At 41.0% G+C, this 21,739-nt stretch overlaps 1 protein-coding gene across 1 annotated transcript; it reads right to left on the reverse strand.

Moving 5' to 3' along the window:
- Positions 1-13,040: 13,040 nt before the first annotated feature.
- Positions 13,041-21,432, reverse strand: LOC137902868 (oxysterol-binding protein-related protein 2-like). The gene is made up of 13 exons (XM_068746967.1): positions 21,192-21,432; positions 18,733-18,859; positions 18,330-18,405; positions 17,876-18,010; positions 17,177-17,274; positions 16,896-17,078; positions 16,483-16,590; positions 15,686-15,775; positions 15,484-15,604; positions 14,943-15,068; positions 14,694-14,817; positions 14,008-14,098; positions 13,041-13,490 (listed from the first exon to the last, which is right to left on the reverse strand). Exons 1-13 carry the CDS (start codon positions 21,226-21,228, stop codon positions 13,388-13,390), a joined length of 1,419 nt encoding a protein of 472 aa, XP_068603068.1. The 5' UTR covers positions 21,229-21,432; the 3' UTR covers positions 13,041-13,387.
- Positions 21,433-21,739: the final 307 nt, after the last annotated feature.

The raw sequence follows: 21,739 nt of genomic DNA on the forward strand, positions 1-21,739 counted from the left end.
GGTGCCGAGATTCGGTATGTCTTATCTTTCCTTCCATTTCTCCTCAGCATTTTTGCGAAGTCAGTTCTGAAGAACACGGATCACTATTGAAGCAAATCCTGGACACAGAAAATTAAACTTGAGGAGGATTTATTTGATTTAAAGTTTGTTTAATTTTTAATTTTTAAATTGGGGGGCGGTTTTTGAAGGTCCAAACAATATTCATTTACGAAATAATTCTGCATTTTCTATGATGATTTTCAAAGTCTCAAACTAGCACTCTGGGCCAATGAGCTTCGAGGATACCTGAATTTACAGTCGTCTGCACACTAAGCTGCATTTCCTTCGGCAATAGTAATTTGGAAAGTTAAGAAATTCTAATATTAGAATTAAAATATTTTATTAATAGCTGCTAAAATAAAATATACTCCTAAATAATCTGACTGAATGTATCTTTATATTTGCAGAGCCATGTAAATGTTGATGAACTAACAAGACCTTGTACCAGAAAAACCTGTGCCCCTACTTTTGTTTTACTAATAAAAGAGTGAGAAAGAGGAGATGGATGATGGAGTGACAACCGAGAGGAGCTGAGCATACTGGTGAGTTGTTACATCTCAGTGGGAAACACCGTACAACTTGGGGACAACAGTCTTTATCCATCTCTGCTCGTGAAATGTAGCCGTATAAAATGGTAATGCTTTTTCTTGCAGCCAACCAGGACTGGGATGCTGAGGATACTTCATGTATCAGGCCTGAACCCGTACTGATAGAGAGAATGCACTGCTCTCTCTAGCAGGCCAGACAGTAAGTTCCCTTCAATGTTCCCTCACTGACTCCTTCAAGATTTTTAAACCAGTCGAGAACCACGTCGTAAAACCAAACTCTAATCGTCTCCTTCGTAGTCGTGTTGCAGTCGTGGAGTAGGGCTTCGTTGTTCCTCTGCTGTTGTTATGTGGGCTGGTCCTGATCATCACTAGCATTTGAGATATACAAGTTTAAAAGCCCGCAGGCAGGTCAGCTCGAAACAAATCAGCCAAAGTCGTTTTATTTCTGAGAGTGGCCTAGTGATTCATGAACCACACTCCGATGTAACCCTATTAGAGTGACGGGAGAGTGAAACATCAAACTCCAAATCCAATCACAATCAGTCGTGTATCTCAGTTTGTCTCTGCGTGAAGCAAACGGCCAGATTAAAATGGAGACTCTGATGTCATCTTTTTAAAATCTGGAAATAGTCAAGGTTTATGGTGGTGAGTGGTGGTGGTGGGGGGAGGGGGGGTTACACATCCTCATTCTGACAGCAGCATCCCAGCAGTCAATTACTAGAGACAAACAGTGAGAGGGAGAGCGTTTGAAAGTGCCTTTGTTATTTTACGATGAGGAATGAAAACATGGGCATAGATGTGAGCCTTTAATAATAATGATTTTAATTTTGTTTTACTTTTCTTCCAAATCAAGAACACCAAAAAAAAAAAAAAAGAATCATCTGGAATTGCTTAGGGTTGGCTGAAGACGTTTCACATCTCATCCGAGAAGCTTCTTCCATCTTGAACTGAAGACGCTATTTAACCAAGACCACAACTGAAAACCTTTCAGTCAACATAAGTGGCCATCTATAACAAAAACATGTATTTTGTGTTTGTTGTATCCTCCCAAATCTAGAAAAACAATAATCAACAAATGCACTAGTGTAAGCTCCACGAAGGAGGTTCCGTTTCTTTACCAAGAAACTGTGGAATTAGTAATGGACAAACGGATTTGTTGTATCTCCTCTCATCCAGACACATGGAAAGGAAAAAAGAATAACTTTTCTCTGTCAAATGTCATTCTACCCATCAGTACTGTCCATGAATGTTGGTGCACTATATAGCCAAACATCGCTTGGATGTTTTATTCTAAAACATATACGAATTTTCTCACGTTCAGCCACAACATTTTTAGTAAAGTTCACCAGCGATGCTGTCCTGTCCGACAATCCGTGACCAATCCACTTCCACTTCCAGCCAAAAAGTGTTAAATAGAATTATGATAATGTGTTTCCACCCACACAGAATCTCGTTCATTTTTGGACCTCACACTGTGCACAACATTGTGAGGATGACTCAGGGAAGCTGTTGCTACAATGAAATGCTCTAGTATTAAAATATTGAGTGGAACCTAGCTGCCCACACCAGCCTGAAGTACATGTGTCCATATGCTTCAGGCCATGCAGTGTTTTTACCATGCCTCCCTCTATCCATTCACTTAACATGTGTCCATGTGTCCCGTTTACTGGGACACACGACGTCTGGTATTGGGCACATTATTACAGCATGTTAGCAGGATCTCTGGATTTGCCTCTTCCTCCGCTCTAAGCATTGTCCATTGCAGTCTAAGGCTGTAGAAAGATGTCAGGGCAACGACTGAAGTTGCATGACATGCCCAATGGGAGATGGGCGTGAGCTTTGTTTTTCTCATCTAGATTTAGAATATAGATGAACATCAACTCGACTTATCCACCATCTAGTATCCAACAATGTCTTTTTCGCATGTCCTTCCAGGCTGGCATCCATTTTCAGAGGGAGGATCTTCAATCCAGTCTCTTCAGTCAAACCAGCCAATAGCTGCTCCCCCAAAAAAACTTCACTTCTTCCTCACAAAAGTGGAGCTGGCAGCCAAATGTCAGCAGAATGAGAACAGACGCTGCTGCCAGTACTCTACTGACATGGAGGAGACCTGCATCCATCAGCAGCCTTTGGAGATGAATTGGAGAATGGAAGTCAGCTTTGCACGTGAGCTTCGGTACGGATTTAACACCGCAGCCTCAACAGAATGAATTCCCTTTTCCTGGACATTCTAACTTCATCATGGGTGCGGTGGCCTGCTGTGATCCTCGGCTTCACAGTCCTGCGCTCAAACTAGGACTCACAACAAAACACCAATCTCTCTCTCCTCCTTCTGCCTCTTCACAAAGTAGAATAAGAAAAATGGTGGGAAGGGCATAAAACTCACCTAAGAACTACAAGCTTTTCTGGTACTCAAGAGCTCTTGTTAGATAACTTGACTTAATGAAAATGTCTCACTGAATGAATAAGACAACAACAACAACGAACCCACACAGCCAATGCACAGAGAAGAAGTGTGACGCGTGTGGTTCTGTCCAGGCTTCGCTCTGTTTCTGTCTACATTCCAGATGGGAACTGTTAAAAGCTTCTGTTCCCTCTCTTCTTCACTTCTCTGGGTTCTGATTCTTTCTTTCGATTCCATGCCCAATAATTCTCAACTTACCCTGTCTTTAAAGAAATGTATAGTGAATTTAAAAAATATATATATAGAGAGAGAGAGAGGAATTCAGAATGCATGGAACTTTATATTCAAGACCTTACACTGTTCATCATTCCTGAAAAAAACAAAGGCCATAAAGACAGAGGAAATTAAGCTTAGCTAAAAGAAGGATTTCCGGACTAACGCAACTGGAATAGGGCCACAGGAATAAGAGCAGCCTTTTTGTTTCTATGAGGAAAGACAAATCTGATTGGTTTCAGAATGAAGCCGCGTGTGGATTGGTTGTTCTTCAACCAATGCGAAGCCATTAAGACAACATTTACCTGCAGTGATTGTGGTGAAAGGGAATCTCGAAGGCTCAACAACATTGGGCTCTCTGATATTTCTCATTTTGTCACAGCCATTATCATGTCTTGTGTTCTTTTGTTCTTTTTGTTCTTTTTTGTTTTTATGTTGCAGGTTACCAAGATAGCCTTAATCACATTTCAGATATTAATTTTTATTAAACTCCGTAACCGTATATATTTTCATCACATCATTTTTTTGTGTAGTAATATCAACTGAAACGCTGGCCACAGTGAGATTAATTTATATATTTTTTAACTTTATTTTTGATATGTTTGTGAGATTTTGTTTTTATTTGTGTGTTGGTTTTTTTGCCTTCATCAAACCCACTTTCAATTTTTTCTTATTTATCAATACTTATTAAAGCAATAGAGCAAAAGCTAAGAAAGTAAAGAGCACAATCTTGTGTCATTGTAAAAGTTGGGATGGAAATGTGTTGCCGCCATTTGTCTAACTTGTCACTAACGCACTGCTCAAGTCTGACTAAAACAAACCACAGTGCAAACGTTGATACGGCAGCACTGCTCTACTAATACAACAGAGTCGGAGCTCGCCTACTAACCACAGTTTGGTACCGCCCAGATCTTCTCCTCCAAGCAACAGGAACGCATTGCGTCTTCAATCCACGACGCGCTGCTTGCATTCGCCTGCAGGAATCTGATCTGGAATCACTGCAAGGCAGCAGAGAGGCACTGAAAAGCAGACCAGCCACACAACTTGGCAGAACTGGACTTGTCACCTGCAGGAGTTTGGGTTTCAATGCCATTCCCCTGACCCTCGTATGCCGAGCGTTTGCTAAGAGCCCCGTCGGTCTCCTCACACATCAGTGTGCACTAATCAGCATGTCTTCAGTCTGCACAGCACAAAAAAATGGAGTCCAAAATAGAGACAAATCAGCACTCATGTGACTGAGGAAGCAAATGTCACACACTTGGTTGTGTCACAAAGTCGCAGTCTTTTTTTTTTACGTTTAATTTTCTATAATGTTCGTGTCCAGACCTGTTGCCCGACCCCTAAAAGCCTCTCTCAGACTGTCAGTTGTCATGGAAACTTCTCAGGTCAGTATTCTCGCTGCTGTTGCTACTCCAGTGCATTGTGGGATCTGCGGTTTGGTACTCAAACACATAGTCTGTCAGGCTTTACATTGCAAGGCCTTCAGCAACACCAACGAACAACCAACTTCTGCTGTATATTTGTCTGTGTGAACGCTCGCTGGGAACCTTCGCATGCTGCCCGGCGCAGAAAACCTCAGTCACCTCTATATTGTTCCGTACCTAATGTTTGTATGTGCGTGTGGGGGGGGTCTGTGTGTGAGTATTTAAAGACCATCATCCAACGTGGAAAAGATAACAAGGTCAACCTTGACAGAAACGGTGGGCAGAAGAGGCGACCTCTCATCTCCAGTCCTTCTATGCAATGAATCATATTTGGAAAAAGCAGAAATGATGGGGATTTTTTTAAAAAGGGAGTGGAAAATACACAAATGGGAAATTATCACAATCATTGTTTGCCATTCTACCATCCTCGTCGATAAATATAAGGACATTCTGTGAGCTAGTTTGTGTGTGATATAAGTAAGTTAGTAAATAAGAGGGTCTTTGTGTTATTTGTGTTAACCTGGCGTGTTCAGGGTCCATCTCCCAGCTGGAGGCCCCTCAGGGTTTCTACCTTTTATCATTACAGCTGGTGTCAGTTTCAGCAAAGGGGTTACAGTTGCGGCACCAGATGCCGTTTCTGGACTGTTTTATGCAATTCAGCAAAATAGAAATACTGCAAAACATTTGACCTTGAAAAAATCTGCACCAACAGGAAAGTGTTGCCACTGGTCAAGCAGTGGTTCCTATTTAGATTTGCGTGCTTTAAAGGAAACTCGCATGTTCGGGTCCATTTGCTTTTGGCTGATATTTTACTTTTAAAAGGAAAACTTTAGAAACAGAGCGCACTTTGAATGTGGGCTCTGCAGACCAGTGTTGGCAGCACAACACACAGAGTCCAGAAAGGTTGTCAAGAGATTTATGAAAAATTAGTAGATTTATGAAGGTATATATAAATATAGACTATAATGTGTATATAAAAATGATTTAATATATTCCCTTATACGGTTTATTTCTGCTCAGGGGTGAGGAAGAAAGCCTCCCAATTATTTATTTAGTTATTCAATAAATTATTTATTTACTAACCACAGCCCAAAATTCAGGCACAGGCTACTCAGTAAAATTAAATGAAAGAATATGAATATTATTATCGCAGATTGCAATATCTGGTGTATTTGATTGATAAAGATGCTTTATGCCACGATTAAAGCAGTATTCAAAGCAGATACACAAATATCTGATATAAACACACTGAATATATTTCTGTACCTTAGAGTCAAAGATAATTAATCTACAAAAAATTATACAAATATAATCACAACACACTAAAGGAAGGTCGAGGGTATGAAGGCAGATGTGACAGAGGTGGCTCATGCAGCGTAAAGGCCTCTGCATCTCATACACCATGAACATGACGGCCCGTCGCCAAGTCTTAAATGTTGATGAGATGTTTTATTGATGTTATAATATATATATATGTATCGCTGAGATGGGGTAGAACGCTGAAGGAGCGTGAAGCATGACGGAGCGATGAGATCTATAGTTTTGTAGAGGGAGAATGTGTTTATTCAGAGATCATTGAATTAATACGCACCCGCAACAATCTGAAAATGTTTTCATTAATTGTCATCTAAATATAAGAAACCTGTTGTCGAGTGAGTTTTAAGAAATATTTTTAAACATTTTTGCATGCATAAGCTTCCCTCGAATACAAAATCGCACATCATTCTCGTTATTTTGGTGTTAATTTGTTTGTCGTTTCCTCAAATTCCTAATGAATGGTGTGATTTTTATGCTTCTGTTTGTATGGAATTGTTTTCCTGTGCTGCACCACGGAAAATTAAAGTTAGACTGCAGGTGTCAAAGTAAAAATAATAATAAGAGACAGAACTTGAATTACCAATGTTTATGTTTATGGAAGCATGTTAAAAAAATGTTTCTCAATCACTTTTGCCTCAGGAAAACACACACACAAAATGCAGCATGGTAACAGAGACATTAATAGAAACAATAAATGGATGTGTAATAAGACATAGTTGGACACTTTTCAACACAGATGGGATGTTCCCACAGTAATGTTGACATGAGACAACCACGAAGACAGAAATAACAAGATCTGCATCAAAATTAGTTCCTGAATGATCCCATGCACTAAAGGTGACTTAAATATGCTGAGCGGCAAGGGCTTTATACTGCAACATTGGTCACTGGAGAAAGCCATCCTGTCAATGCTCTCCAGCCAGTTACGGTCGCCGTCTCTGCTCTGCATTGTGTCCATCATCTAGTTCCAGGAACCACAGCAAATAACCACAGCAATTACTGAGGGGCAAAAATAAGAAGCCACAGTCGGGGGTTTTGTTCTGTTTTTCAGAGGTTTTAAAAAGCACAATTTATTTTTGACATCAACAAAAATGTAAAATGTAGTCAAACCAAGATGGCGCATTTAATGTTTGTATCGCCTTCAAGAAACAATATTTTTACGAGAGAAAAAAATTACAAATTCAGAATTCAAAGATGTTCTCTCAGAATTCTATTTTAGAACAAAAATCTTGCTTATTAGTTTGTGATAGAACACAAATTGTGAAAACTGGACATGAGGTCGGATAACCCTCAACCTTTGCTGAAAATAAGTCGATGAAGGGTCTCAGCAATAAGGCTGTACTTACCCGCAGCCACAGAATCAGATCGTTGACCCTTTTTTGTTGCCCTCATCTTAAATCAAAAAGGGGCATTTTCACCAGGGGCACGTTTAGCGCCACAAAGTCTGAAGTTTAGTTTTAGCGCTCTTAAAGCTTAAAATGATTTAGGTAAACCTGAGTGTGCGTGCGTTTAAGTGTGTGTGATCTTAACCAAAAACTAGTATTGTTCAGTATGTCATGTGGTAACGGTTGTAGAGACAGTTGATTTATAGCAGAACTGGAGAAAGACTCTAAAACACAAACTAGTTCTATGACATTAGATGAGAGGTTGTAAAAAAGAGAGCAGGAAAGCTTAAAGAAACTAAACCATGAGGGGAAAATCTATCCATTAATTCATCTTTCGCCTGTATTGAATCATCTCGGTGAAATTACAAGTGCATGACCTGAACGCCCCCCCCAAACCTTTACTCCATGAACCTCTTCGACCTCTCACCTCACAGGCTAGAATCTTTTTTCCAGTGTAAATACCCGTCAAGAGCCGACCGACAAACAGCATGTATATGCCCCTTTAAGGACGTATTTGTGTACAACATGTAAATCTTAAACATGCTTAACACAACGCAAACCACACCGGCAAGAGCGAGGCCTATGCCTGAACCTCTCCGCCCAAATATGTGTGTGTGCGTGTGTGTTTGAATCCAACAGAACCAACAAGAGCGGTTGTTGATTTGAAGAAGTACCGGTAACAACAACTTTAATTGTGTGGCTGGCTTGTGCGGACTGTTTAAAAGTCATTAAAAAGTTGTATTTGGATATGAACAAACAAAAAAATAATAATAACATATTGGTCTGTAGATTTTCTATACATGTTGTGTTTGTAAAAAAAATGAGATGACATAAAAACAAAAGAGCGAGAAATACTCTGGCTTCCATGTCATTTCCACGGAGATGGGGATGGAGAGGGCGAATCGGACGATGGAGATGTTTAAGAATATCAGAATAACAAACTGAATGGAAAAGCAGTGAAAACAAAACACAGAAGAAGCTTGAGAGCCTAATATTGACTACAAATTGTTCCATTCACTGTTGTAAGTGCAATGAGCTCAACTTCCTGTTTCCCCATTGTAAAACGTTGTGTGTGTGTTTCCGTGTATTCCTCCTGTAAGTGGGTGTAGTAGACCTGGTGCATCATGCCATGTAATGTGATGAATGACAAAATTATGACCTTACAATACATTTCAATCAGGAAAAATCAATAAAAGAAAATAGTGAAAAACACAATTGTTTGGGCTCTTTTTTTAGTGATTGGTTTAGTTTTGCCAGCCTCTGGACTGGCCGATCGGGGTGGTGGTTCCCCCCTTTTCAAGAAAGGGGACTAGAGGGTGTGCTCCAACTACAGTGGGGGGGAATCACATTCCTCAGGCTCCCGGGGAAAGTCTGAGTGTGAAACGAACGAGATGAGGATCAGCACCTCATGGCTCTGGATCGTAAAGAGGTGGTCTGCCCTCCCTCCAGGTCGGTAGGGAGTCTTTGCGTCAAGTGGAGGAGTTCAAGTATCCTGGGGTCTTGTTCACGAGTGAGGGACGGATGGACCGTGAGTTTCACAGACGGATCGGTGCAGCGGCTGCAGTGATGTGTTCGGTCTGTGGTGAAGAAGGAGCTGAGCCGAAAGGCAAAGCTCTCGATTTACCGGTCGATCTACGGTCGATACGGTCATGAGCTTTGGGTCATGACCGAAAGTACAAGATCCAGGATACAAGCGGTTGAAATGAGTTTCCTCCGCAGGGTGGCTGGGCGACAGGGTGACGAACTCAGTTACCAGGAAGGAACTCGGAATAGAGCCGCTGCTCCTCCACATCGAGAGGAGTCAGCTGCAGGCTGGGGCATCTGTAGTTCAGATGCCTCTTGGACGCCTCTCTGGGGATATATTCTGGGCATGTCCCGCCAGTAGGAGGCCTCTGGGAGGACCGAGGACACGCTGGAGCGACTACGTCTCTCGGCTGGCCTGGGATCACCTTGAGATTAGGAGGAGGTGTCTGGGGAGAGCAAAGTCTGGAAATCCACGCCAAGACCGTCGCCTAGGCAACCCGGCCCCAGATAAGCGAATGGCTGAGTTTTCTTTTTAACTGCAACCTCATTTTTATTTGCAAAGTGTTAAATATGAACATTTCTCTGTCTATAAATCTCTTTCCTATTTAGACACCCGGGGCATGTTAAAAGCATCATTGAAATAATGTGCACAATAATGAGTGATATGTGGCACAAATTCGGAGCTGATAGGACATCCTGTATGTTGCAGAGTTGGCGGGGCTTTAAGGACGTTTGACATGGGTTTGCTTGACGCCATGACACGAAGCTGCCTTCAGACCAGTGACAAGCGACCCCGGCTCTCGTTAGGGGTTGGTTTGGACTGACCTGAAAGCGGTTCTACAAACTCTTTGGACTTCTTTGCTGAAGGCTCACATGATAACAGCTGTTTAGCTCTTTTCCTCAGAATCCATAAGTAGAAGACGCTTATGGTCAGGTCAGACATTAGATTCCACCCTTAGACACCCTTGATATCTCAAAGTCAAAACACGATGCACTCAAAATCTTATATTAGGATTTTATTAGTAGACATCCCCCATTCAATAATCTACCAAGTTCTCCACCTCAAAATAAAACATCTGGTACAATGCTCTCACCATTTACGGTTTAAATACTATAAAAATAAATCAATTGCACAAAATAAGATGCCATTTTGCTTGTGATTACATCTGTGCAGAACTTGTACACGTTTATATAACTGACACAATCATGATACAGTCCGAGAACAAGAAGGTAGAAATTTTTATAGAAAAAAAACAACACTCAAAGCAATAAAACAATTTATATATCTATATCTTCGTCAATGCTGATGAATGCGACGGTTCATGTTTATTCGCGACATGGGTGATTTTAAACAGGAACCGTTTCCTACTGCAGCATTTAACCAGCATTGATGTCACAACCTCCTAGAAGTCCTCAAGTGTTGTTGCTGTGTTTCATTAAACCAAATGACAGAATGGGAAATACGGGACCTTCCGGGACTGAAAATAAGTTTCGACGTGTATTTTAGCAATGAGAAGTTTCAAACAAGAAAGCATAATCCCACACTATCTGGCTACACATACACACTGGACTGGTTATTAAATCTGACAAATGTAAAGGTCTCTGGCAAAAGTGTGTTACGCTGGCGAGTGACGTCCACTTCAAGACAAGATTGGATGTTCTGCACCTCCGTAAAGTAAAAGAAGAAATTACGAGCCATTCAGATTAGATAAGGTAAGCAGAAGGAACAACACAAAACTCAAAATATAGTAATACACATAAAAAAAAAAAAAAGAGGAATGATCAAACTGCAAAATGACATGGACATCTTAAAATCAAGCAGTGAGAGGTTAGTCCACAATGCGATAGCAGGCTGAGTGTAATGACTCCCCTACCCTAGTTAGTAGTTACTAGTTAAAATTATTTCCAATATGTGATTCAAACTAATAAAGCAAAGTGGTTATTTTGAAATGTGACAGTCCTAGCTAAGCTGAAGATGTGTCTGTGTTGTTACTCAACGGTAACGCATGCAGATCATATTAGTGCAATATGCTAGTGAAAAACATTGACGCTCTTCAACACACTAATTGAAATGTGATGTTTTGTTTTGTTCTGCATATTTAAGAAACAGGGGGGAAATGCACGATAAGAACATTTTCTCAAATTTCAACAACATTATTTTAAGTAGTTGTTTGCTCGTAAAAAAAAAAAAAAAGTGATGTTCTTGCAGTGCAAACTGGTCTCCAGGTAACATGACGACTGGTGACTCTCTGAAGCGTGGAGGGTTGTGACATCACACTGTAAGATGCCGCATGAACCAGTGCTTTAACCCAAACAAGACACACTGGATCATTACAGGTCAGTCGGTCTCTACAGGAGCAAAGAAATGCAGGAGTGGCGTTTTTAGTTGGATTACCTGCAGACTGCTTTGTGCATCTGAAGCGAGACCATGAGGTTCTAATAGTCAGCCTTTGTTAATATAATTTCAGTACACATATACTGAATCTTTAAACTCAAAAGTACAATCCACTCGATCTATACTTTTTTTTTTCTAGATGTTTGCATGTAGCTTGGATTCCAGTCAACAGAATTTAGATCTCACTTCTGCCGTCAGCTCCAGTTCTAAACGGACACGAGTTCCTCTCAAAATACAAAATACCAAAACAAACCTACTTGATTGAAATTGTGTATCTTACTTTGGAATAGAGCAACCAGCAAACTGGTTGGAGACGAGGCGTTGCGACTCGTGTCTGAAACCGACTCATCATTACGACCGTGTTTCTTGCTGTCCACAGACGTTTTCATGAAGAGCAACTGGAAGGTGAAATACTTGATATGTGGTCTGTTCTGTGTTCAGCGCAGCCAAAAGACTGAAGACTGTACGGACCTTCCTGGCTAGCATTCATTCATTTATTTTTATTGTGTCATTTTGAAGTAAGAATATATAATAACTATACTTGAGCTGCTGCTGTTTCTAAAGTTGTTTGCATGTCTTACTTTCCTCCAATTTAGTCTTTGTAGTTTTTGAGCATCACTTTGATTCATGTCTCGTTGTAGTTTTCTCCTCTTTTTTTGTGCGTCACTGAAGTCATTTTAGCTATTTTACATCTGTTGGGAACCACTTTGTGTCTCCGACAGTAATTATTTGCTAATCCATCCAGGCTTTAAGATCCAGATTCAGCCTGGCAGCAGACGAGACAATTATTTTATGCCTTGGTGAGAGAGCTATGTAAAGTTAATGGACATCTTTTTGATGTCATTATTGCCAATCAACGTGTCAATGTGTGTAATCTTGAAACTAAACTCTCAGTTACAATAGAAATAATTCTCTAGTTTGACTCTGAGTGGTTTTGTAATAATTCATACAACATACTCCAACCGCTGGCTTCCTCCCCGCCTGCAACACTGAAAACAAAAATGTTCCATAAGACACATCATGAATGGGTTAAATGTTCTGCACTTTTGTGAAGCCCGTTTCAATGATCGATTAATTATAATTAGTCGAGTGTTTCTTCAACCGCTCAACATTTTGTTTGAGAAGCCAACAGTCTGAATACACAATAGCAGAGACGGCTTGTTATAAAGTTCATTTCTATGGTGGCTGGCTGGTAACAGAAGCTACAGGCAAAGTGCTAAGACAACTATACATAAGAGGACCTCAGGCTCACCACTGACCCTCCGGTTATCCATTCTTCCTTGTAGATGATCACCAGTTTGCAAGTTGGTCCCACTCAAGCTGCAGATTCCACTGCGCTATCGAGGAAGAACGCACTTTCTAACAGTCGTTTCAATGCATCCTGACGACTAAACCTTAAGCTGAAGGGCAATGGCAGAATAACAGCCGACACGATGGGGGAATAGAACACGTAGCAGTCACTGTGCCGAGTCCATGTGTGCATTTGATTTGACTTGATCCATTAAACCAGGAGAACATCTGGAGAATTTCTGGTGTTTTAAGTTTCCCAAAAAAGAAAAGCATCTTCAAAGGAACATTCCCATCCCTGATTTCCCTGTTGACCTTCCACATCCATGAACCCATCACTATGATTATGTCTTCATTTTACTTTCAGTCTTACTAATGACAAATATGATCGAAGTGTCCCTGCCCAGAGAGTCTCAGAGAACCTTTTATTGTAAAGACGTTAAACATTCAGAGTGTGTGTGTGCGTGTGTGTGTGTGAGAGTGTGTGTGGGTGTTTTAACGTCATTTCAGATGAATAAACTTGACATCACATAACAGATGAGAGATATTTGCTGGTTGTTATGTGATAAATCGATACGCTGATGAGAACAAAGCTCTACTAAAGACAAATCTAAAAAAAGCCTCAGCCAACAGTGAGCAGTTTTGATGGAGGTGAGGGACATTTGCTGTGTGTTGTCTGGTTTAAAAAGCATTGATGATGATAAAGAGAGGGCGATGAGGATGGTACAGGGATCCGCTGTGGGCTATAGAGGAGGAAGAGATGGTGGAGGAGGGCGGAGGCTAGCAGACCATCAGTAGATGTCAGGCAGGTCTTGGTAATTCCTATTGAAGTAGCCACCCGAGTAGAGCCAGCCCTGCGAGCCCGTGTGTGGGTTGGTGCCCATCTGGAACCACCTGAGAGGCACAAAAACACAGAGCATCAGATCGGTCGCCACCATCGTCCTCCGTTAGTGCGTGGGCCGCTTCCACTGACGTTTCCACTGACATTGCGTCGGCCGAGAATAAAAGGCTTTCAGTGAACTAATTGATGCTGAGGCAGAAATATGGGAAATAGAATACTAAATAGAATAGGGATTGGTGTTGTAGAAATACAGTGTGTGGAAGATAACACTACCTGCCAATGAACTATGAAAGGTATTGCATTCTAGGTACCGATTGTCTGAATGACATTCAGTTAGTGGGTCACTAGTTCTGAGCCTAAATGAAGGTATGATTATAATGTCTAAGCAAATATCCATTTCATTATGTGGAAACTGTGAATCGATGCACACTCCTCAGAGAAAGGCATCAAGTCGGATTTGAACCTGTGACCTTTTGGCAGCAGCACCACCATTCTGTCCCGTACCTAAAACAATACAACTTTTTTGGCACAAAATGCTGCACGTGTGTGAGTTGGGTCCACGTTTCCCACCTTGTGGACCATTCCTCCTCATTCTTAGCCCTCTCCTTTCTAGCAGACCTCTGCTTCTCCTCCAGTCTCTCCTTCTTCCTACTGGCCTCATCTGTACATCAACAATAACAACACGCATTAAAATGTGTTTACATTGTCTTATCTACTCTTTAATAGTTCAGATGATAAAGTAACAGACATCCAGCAGGTGGCAGTATTGTACTATTTTATGTTACGCTGGTTCAATTGAGCGGTCTTTATTTATTTGAGCAGTTTCACACAAAAGTTAAAGAAAGGATTTGTATGACATTTTTACTAAAGATGGAGCCAAGCATATCCTCGAGGAGATGGATTTAGGTGATTATCAAGACCAGGATCTGGATCACAGAATCCTGGTCACTGCGAGAAGGGAAACTTTCTACATTCTGGGTTATAACTTTAGAATTTTGAAAAGCACACATCTATTAAAAAGGATAAACCGCACATCTTTCAAAGGCCTTTCAAAGTGTTGGAGTGTTCTTGAACTGTTTGTGTCTCATGAGAATTCATAGCAGACTTGCTAGTAGAGGTCTATTTAGCAGCAGGCATGAAGAATCACAGTAAAGTGCTTGGTTTTTTAAGCACTTTTGATTTCTAACATCCAATTATAATTCTAAAAGAAACCTGCTTTGGAAATAAAAACCAACAATGGACTTAAATCAAATTACCCATGTTGCCACTCTCCATGGCCCTGATGTCAGGCCTGAAGCGGCAGTCTGTGGGGGCCAAGATGGCTTCCATACCAGGCTCCAGTTCGTTGAGAGACATCGCATAATTGGTGAAGTTGTACATCTGGGGGGGAAAGGGAACGAGTTAGCAATAGTGAGTATGTGTATTAATTCTCACAATGACAAATTTAACTTATTTCATTGAATTACATTGCTCTGTTATTTTCCTGCACGTGTGTGTTTTTATACCGTCGCAGAATAAGGAGGTCTGGACTCTATCCTCCACAGCAGAGTGCTACCTGGGACGACAGAAACAGTCTCCTGGACTTCAGGCATGTCATCTGCATCATCGTTCTCTGCCCCATCCACCTCCTCCTGTAACAGTACGTTTCATTTCTGCTGCTATTATTCTGAAAATGACGTTACATTCATTTATTCATACTGGATCCAAACAGAGCAACCATCTGCTCTGTTTGGACGTGGAAGGATCCATTCCTTCCACGTCTGGAAGGAATGACCCAAACTTTGTGCATCTACTGTGTTTTACTGTGCTGATCTACACAGCCCTACCGGATAAGAATACCGAATAAGACCGCACAGAAGGCCGAGGACACAAACAGGAGGGGAAATGGAACGCTACTGAAGAAAGTAAGAAATCATAGCATGTAAAATGTTTTAGATCTGTGTGAAATGAAAACCAGCACAATTCCATTTTTAAAGTTGAAACTTTTACAAGAATGAGGCATCATGGTAGAATATCAGGATGAAACTAAACAGAAAACATTCTCACATGTTTGTGCTTCTTGTTGTCTCCTTTCTTCTCCGACTTCTTGTGGGCCTCATAGGCCTGAGGGCCGACACTCCACATGCATTCAGTCCACTTCCCATAAATGATGCAGTGCTTCTTTTTACTAGCCGGAGGAAGAGGAGATAAATAAAAAAAATACAATACCGTCTAAAGATTGTAAAATAATACAGGAATAATCGCTAACCTCTTGTCCTGGATGTAGCCCTCCACTCTGTGGAGCTCTTTACCAAACATCCCACAAGGCTTGAAATTCAACACACACTTGTCTCCAGTGCTACAGGTGGAAAGAGGAAGAAAGAGGAGCCAGTGTACTTGTTATCGCTAGCTTAAAATGTGGCTTTAAAATGGAACTTCACTTCTGCTAACACATTACCATTCATTCTATTAGTGTAATTTAATGATAACATTCCTCATTGATATTGAGTTGTGACACAATTATGACTAAAACCGGCACAAAGAAAACGCAGCGCTCTGTTTTTTCATGAGGAACGTGAATGAAATGGAGACATTAAAAGCACTGAAGAGATGCTGTGGATAAGTAACAGTTTCAAAACCCGATTCAGGGATGGTCTGAATCTACAATCAGCATCTTAACATATCAGAAGAAGCACTGTTATAGTCTCAGCTATTCTATGTCTTGTTTGAACTAAATTATGCCTCGGCTTCCTCTTCCTGCACGAACTGAGGAGTCAAAGCTGGATGGGGCTGAGAATTGTATTGGAAAAAGAGTTTGGTGATGCAAAGGTGATATTCCATTTTACAGGACTGTGCGATTTGAATGGAAACTAGTGATATCTCCAAGCGTCTTCCCGTCTCATCTGACACCAGAGGATAGATTACTAATCTGAGATCTGCTGCTGCAGCTGCCTGTGCTTTTGACACAACACACAAATAACCTTTTGTTTGGGTTAATACGGTAGCAATATAAAAAAAAAAACAAGCATTCACAATCAAAGGCTACGACTCACATATACCGGTTACCTGTGGTTTACTATTTCCACAGTTCCATACTGTTCGATCCACAGCTTGCCCAGGATGATATTATGCACACAGCAGTAAGGGTTACTCCATGTGTACGCCTCATTGTGTCTGGAGGGGAAGAAGAAGAAAAAGAAACATCAATCAAAGAGGTGTCAAAGCAAAAGATGAGAGACTAGACATTAAGTGTGCGTGTGCACGTGCACACGCTAGTACTCGGTGCATAAAATGCAGTGTGTCCAAGACAGATTTCCTTCAGGACAACAAGGTTCTTGTTAACTTAAAAGTCAGTTCATTGGTCCGTCCTATGGGAAACATTACATTCCCCTGTTTTTCTTATTTCTTTCTTATTGTAATTAAAGACATTGTGTTAAACGACTGACAGAAACACACATGCAGTTTCTCCATGTTCTCACTTAAGTAGTTCTAGTGTTATGGTCCCTCTTGGCTCCGCCTCGACGCTCTTGCCCCAGAACTTGAGCTTGGGGTAGATGGAGCCGTAGAAGACAAACTCGCCGGCCAGGCTCTCTGCGTGGAAGGCACTGACGGGAGGATGATGGGAAACCTGCTCCGAAACTAACCGGTAACCTTGCTCCTCTCTGTTGAGAGAGAGTAATATAACTTTATCAAACTCGCCGACCTCAAACAGAACAGCGCCAGTCTGTGTGTGTGTGTGTGTGTGTGTGTCTGCGCTTACCTGATGAGTTCATAAGTCTCTCCAAGCAGAGGGTTGAAAGGCTTTCCAGTTCGGTCCCACTGAGACGCAACTGCTGACACAGCAAAAGCAGCTACGGCCTGAAAACAAAGTAAAAACTGAGATGAACCCTAGAGGGGGCCCTTAACAGAGCGCAGAGCTCCACCCAGACCCAACAGTTGCTTCATGGATCACAAATTCGTGGATTTGAAATTCAACCAAACTTTGATGGGGTCTTTCCTGCCCAGTCCCCAACCCAACAACGTTTCAGGAAAATCTACCAGGCAGTAATACTGGTGAAATTAACTTCTGTCTGTTAGTGACGAGCAGAAGCTAATGACCTCCAACCTCAAGGTTACTTCATTATGAATAGATTTTGAGTTTAGTTTTTTAGGAGCGGTAAAATGTTGTCCAAGTAACAATTCTTTAGATGATTTGTGGCGATCTGGATTGTCGGTATCCAATGATTCTTTACAGTTATGGGAAGAGGGACTCATGGATAATGCATCCAAGGACTGGACAAAAACTACATGACAGTCCCATAAGATCTACCCCTACAAGTCCAAAATGGTGATGGTGGGTTGTCAGAAAGGCGGCATTAAACCTCAACATGTTTGATCATGGTCTAGAATAAATGAAAACCGCATGTAGATTAGAGATGCGTGTGTGTGTGGTGTGTGTGTGTGTGCGTGTGTGTCTGACCTGCATGCGTTCTATGGAGTCAGAAAGCGAGCAGGCTCTGTTGATGAGGTAAGTGTGTTCCATGTATTCTGTGATTCTCTGCAAGAAGCTCAGTGGCTCATTTAGAACGATGGGCATCGTGATCTTTGACAGTTCCTATGAAGAGAAAAAAAACAAAAGTTGTAATGTTTATCAACCGACACACGAAGGGCCATCAGGTATGTTTCATGCCACATTGACCCTTGGCCTTGACCACAAACATTCACCAGCCTGGTCTTCTTCATATTCCACTATAGAAGTTTCTCAGTGTGACACTAAGGCTGTCACTAGCTGTGTGCAGAGGAAAGTGGTGTTTGATCTTTACATTTGTATTGAAGCGTTACTTGAAGAACTGTATTTGTCTCTGCAGGAAATAAATAAAGTGGATTATATTGAATAAAAAAGTAAAAAAGCCTGGAAATGTGCAGGCACTTACGAGTCCGATGCATTTTTTCAGGATGCTCCAGATGCTAACAGAATTTCTGGAAAACATGGGAGCAGGTAATGATGTTCTGAAAAGAGAAGAATGGACAATATTACTAGAAAGAACACACACACACACAGAGTTTACAATGTGTGACACTTGTTGATTGTATATTTCCTTACAGGATGTTGGACACTGACAGAAGCACATCTCTGTTAAAGTTATTCATCTAAAATGTTTGCTTTTTTTTCACATTTGGAAAAAATATATAAAACTCCAAAGAATTCCACGAATGTAAATTGTAGAAAAAGCATTCTGCACTGCACAACAAACACAAGCGCTCTCATAAAGAGGCTTGAAATAAATTGTCAAGCTCACACTGGAGGTGGAACGTGCTGCGGGAATGCAGCGGTACCTGTGTTTCTTGATGCCATTCTCCTGTAGCACGGATCCGTAGTTCTTCTGACTGCTGCCGCCAAATACCTGCGCATCTTTGTAACTTGACTCTGATGTCCCTTCATACGACTCGTCCGAATCTAGGCCTGAGAGAGAGAGAAAAGGAGACACAAGTGTTACAGTTCATCTGAGCTGAATCTCTTCTCGTTCACCAGAACGACAAATGAAGCACAGAGAAATGAAATGGAACTAGAAAAGTGCTTGAAGCGCGCAAGCGTCTGCCAAGCAGCTCCTTGAAGGAGGCAATAACTGCATTACAGAAACACACGCACACAGACACATACACACAGATACTGACAGATTTTATTCTTAAGGCATAACCACAGCAGTGGTTATAATAAATATATCTTTTTATTGATGACAGTCGAAATTACTTTTGCTGTTAGAGAACACTGCATTACTCTGAACAGGACTGCGGTGCTTCTGGAAATACGTGCTGGTGTTAATCTACTTGTACTCGGGTGGCGGCTGGAACATGAAAATGGAACGTGAGAATTAGTGTGACAAGGTTAAGTAATGGTGAACTGACTGTGGGGCCTTGACCAACAGTTTTAAATACACCAGACTCACCCTCATATAGTAAACAGGATTGACTCAGCTTTAAGCAAAACTTCAAACGTATCAAGTATGTGTTCACGCCATATCAGGTTTCGATATAAAATTAGCACAAAGACCTCTGACGTAAAGATGTAATATGGAAATAGAGAACATGACGTTCCTCCACAGGCGACGTAGCCGAGATGAAAAAAAAACATCCGATCTTGATGAGGCTCAGAGATGTCATTGAACTGATAGCAGCGCACCTTAACTCCAAATTTGATCTGATGTTCTTCAATTCAGGACTACAGGTGGCAAAAGTTAAATCATTGTTTGCTGGGTAGAAGTTCATTCACCTTTGTAGTAAAAAAAAAAAAAAAGGAAAGAAAAGAAATACAAAGTTGGGGCTCCAAAATGTACTAAAAATAAAATGACATATGTGCATCACATAGAGCAAAAATAAATCAAATGTATAACTATGACAATCATCACAACTTTGTCACGGTCAGGTTTTGTGCATATACATAAAAACAAAATGCCTATCATAATTTATATATACACGCATAATATTTATATACACAGTAAAAAAAAATTACGCCTAACAACAGCTTGCATCAAGGACACAACCAGCAGTAGAGGTAAAAAAAACAGTGCTTAGTTATATTGACAGAATAAATAAACTAGCCTTCAACCATTCACCCCTCAGGGCCCCAGTACAGTACAGCCCCCCCCCCCGCATAGACTTAACAGACAGGTCATCTGGGTTTATAAGAGGAACTATCCTTAGTGACACTCTGCAACACATTACAAATGACTGCATGCTACTGCAAAAGACTTCCCCACCCCAGCCTCAGAGAGGCGCTGTTGGTCATTAAAAAACAGGAATACCAGACTCTCACCTGTTTTCTTCCCCACAGCCACTCAGATGCTTAACACAAATATAACCTCGACTTCACACGTAATAACTACAGGAAACTGTGCATTTACCCTTTGGATTGTACAATATGGTAACCGTTGTTACTATTATCCATCGTTTATATATTTTTTCAATCAGCATAGGAATGTATGTTTTTACACATGGTGAACATTTAAAAGCGGTGTGCTCGTGAGTTTATATTTTGTTTCGTATGCCTATGCAGTGTCTTTAATTTCGCATATATAATGAGGATAAACTATGGCTGATTGAGCCCTAGAATGTTACCAAAATCCACACTGTTGCTCTACATCAAATCTCAAAACTGTTCACACTTCCTGCATGACCTTAATCAACATCAGAGTTAAGATTTGACCGCAGTTCTGTTTGCAGTGTTGATGCTTTTTGTAAAACGAGACAGGCAAATATCAGGCAAATTGACTTACTGTGCAGTCAAGGATACGGACTACTAATGCAAGAAAACCAATCTACCTCTCTATCTATTTTTGGTTCATCAGGAGTTAGGTTGACTCCTGACCACATGTTGAACCGAGAGAAGGAAGAAACACTCTGACAAAGCAGCTTGTCTTCTAAATTAATGTGTTTATAGTACAGCGGTTCCACTCAAAGTAAACATGATGACACAAGAGAGGCATTCCACTTGTACAAAAACGTTTTGAGTCACGGCCACTCTCAGGATCTGTGGTCTTTTTTATTCTTCCAATTGCTAATGCATGAATATAAAAATACTTATGGTAACTCTAACGTGAACATCCTGCTGGTGTTGGCTTGGAGAACTGCGCCTCTATCGTCCTGTCTGCAAACCAGCTTAAGATAAATCACTCGTAAAATTCATGAAAACGGTTGAAATAATCAACCGACTGCTTTTACCAAAGGTTTTTTTTTTTTTTTTTAATGAAGCACAAGAGACGAGATGTACACCAACACACACCGACAGACACACACACCTGTGACGGCGTCGTAGAACTCATCCTCATTGCTCATCTTCTAGAGGCAAAGCTGACCAGTCGTTCAGGACAGATGATTAACCTCTAGCACATGTTCCTTTTAGTAGCGGCCCCTCGCAGTTCCTCTGGAGGGAGATCGGTCAGATAAAATCCCTCCGACGTGTCACCAAGATGACGGTATTGTTGCTCAATATCCAGGAAGGAAGTCCAAAATTTGGTTTGACAGACAAGATGTCGTTTGGATTACAGGGAGCACGTTGAGTGAGGATTCACCTTCAGAGCTAAGTCGTTGGTTTTCATTGGCAGACGTACATTTGCAACCTGCAGAGGGAAGACAAAAAAAAAAAGTTATTTAGCTTCCAAGTTTTGTGAATTTTGCACATTTTTTTTAAACCCTAAAAATGTATTAATGATCTCATCTAAATCTTGTTTTCAGCGCCTTAGGAGTTTGGTTGGCATTTAAAAAGCCTCACCAGAGTGCTTGTAAAGTACAATTTTAAAGAATATTTCTGTCCAAACAACTTAAATCAGTATCTTCACAGACTTAA

This window comes from Brachionichthys hirsutus, chromosome 2 (assembly GCF_040956055.1).
Source record: "Brachionichthys hirsutus isolate HB-005 chromosome 2, CSIRO-AGI_Bhir_v1, whole genome shotgun sequence".
NCBI lineage: Eukaryota > Metazoa > Chordata > Actinopteri > Lophiiformes > Brachionichthyidae > Brachionichthys > Brachionichthys hirsutus.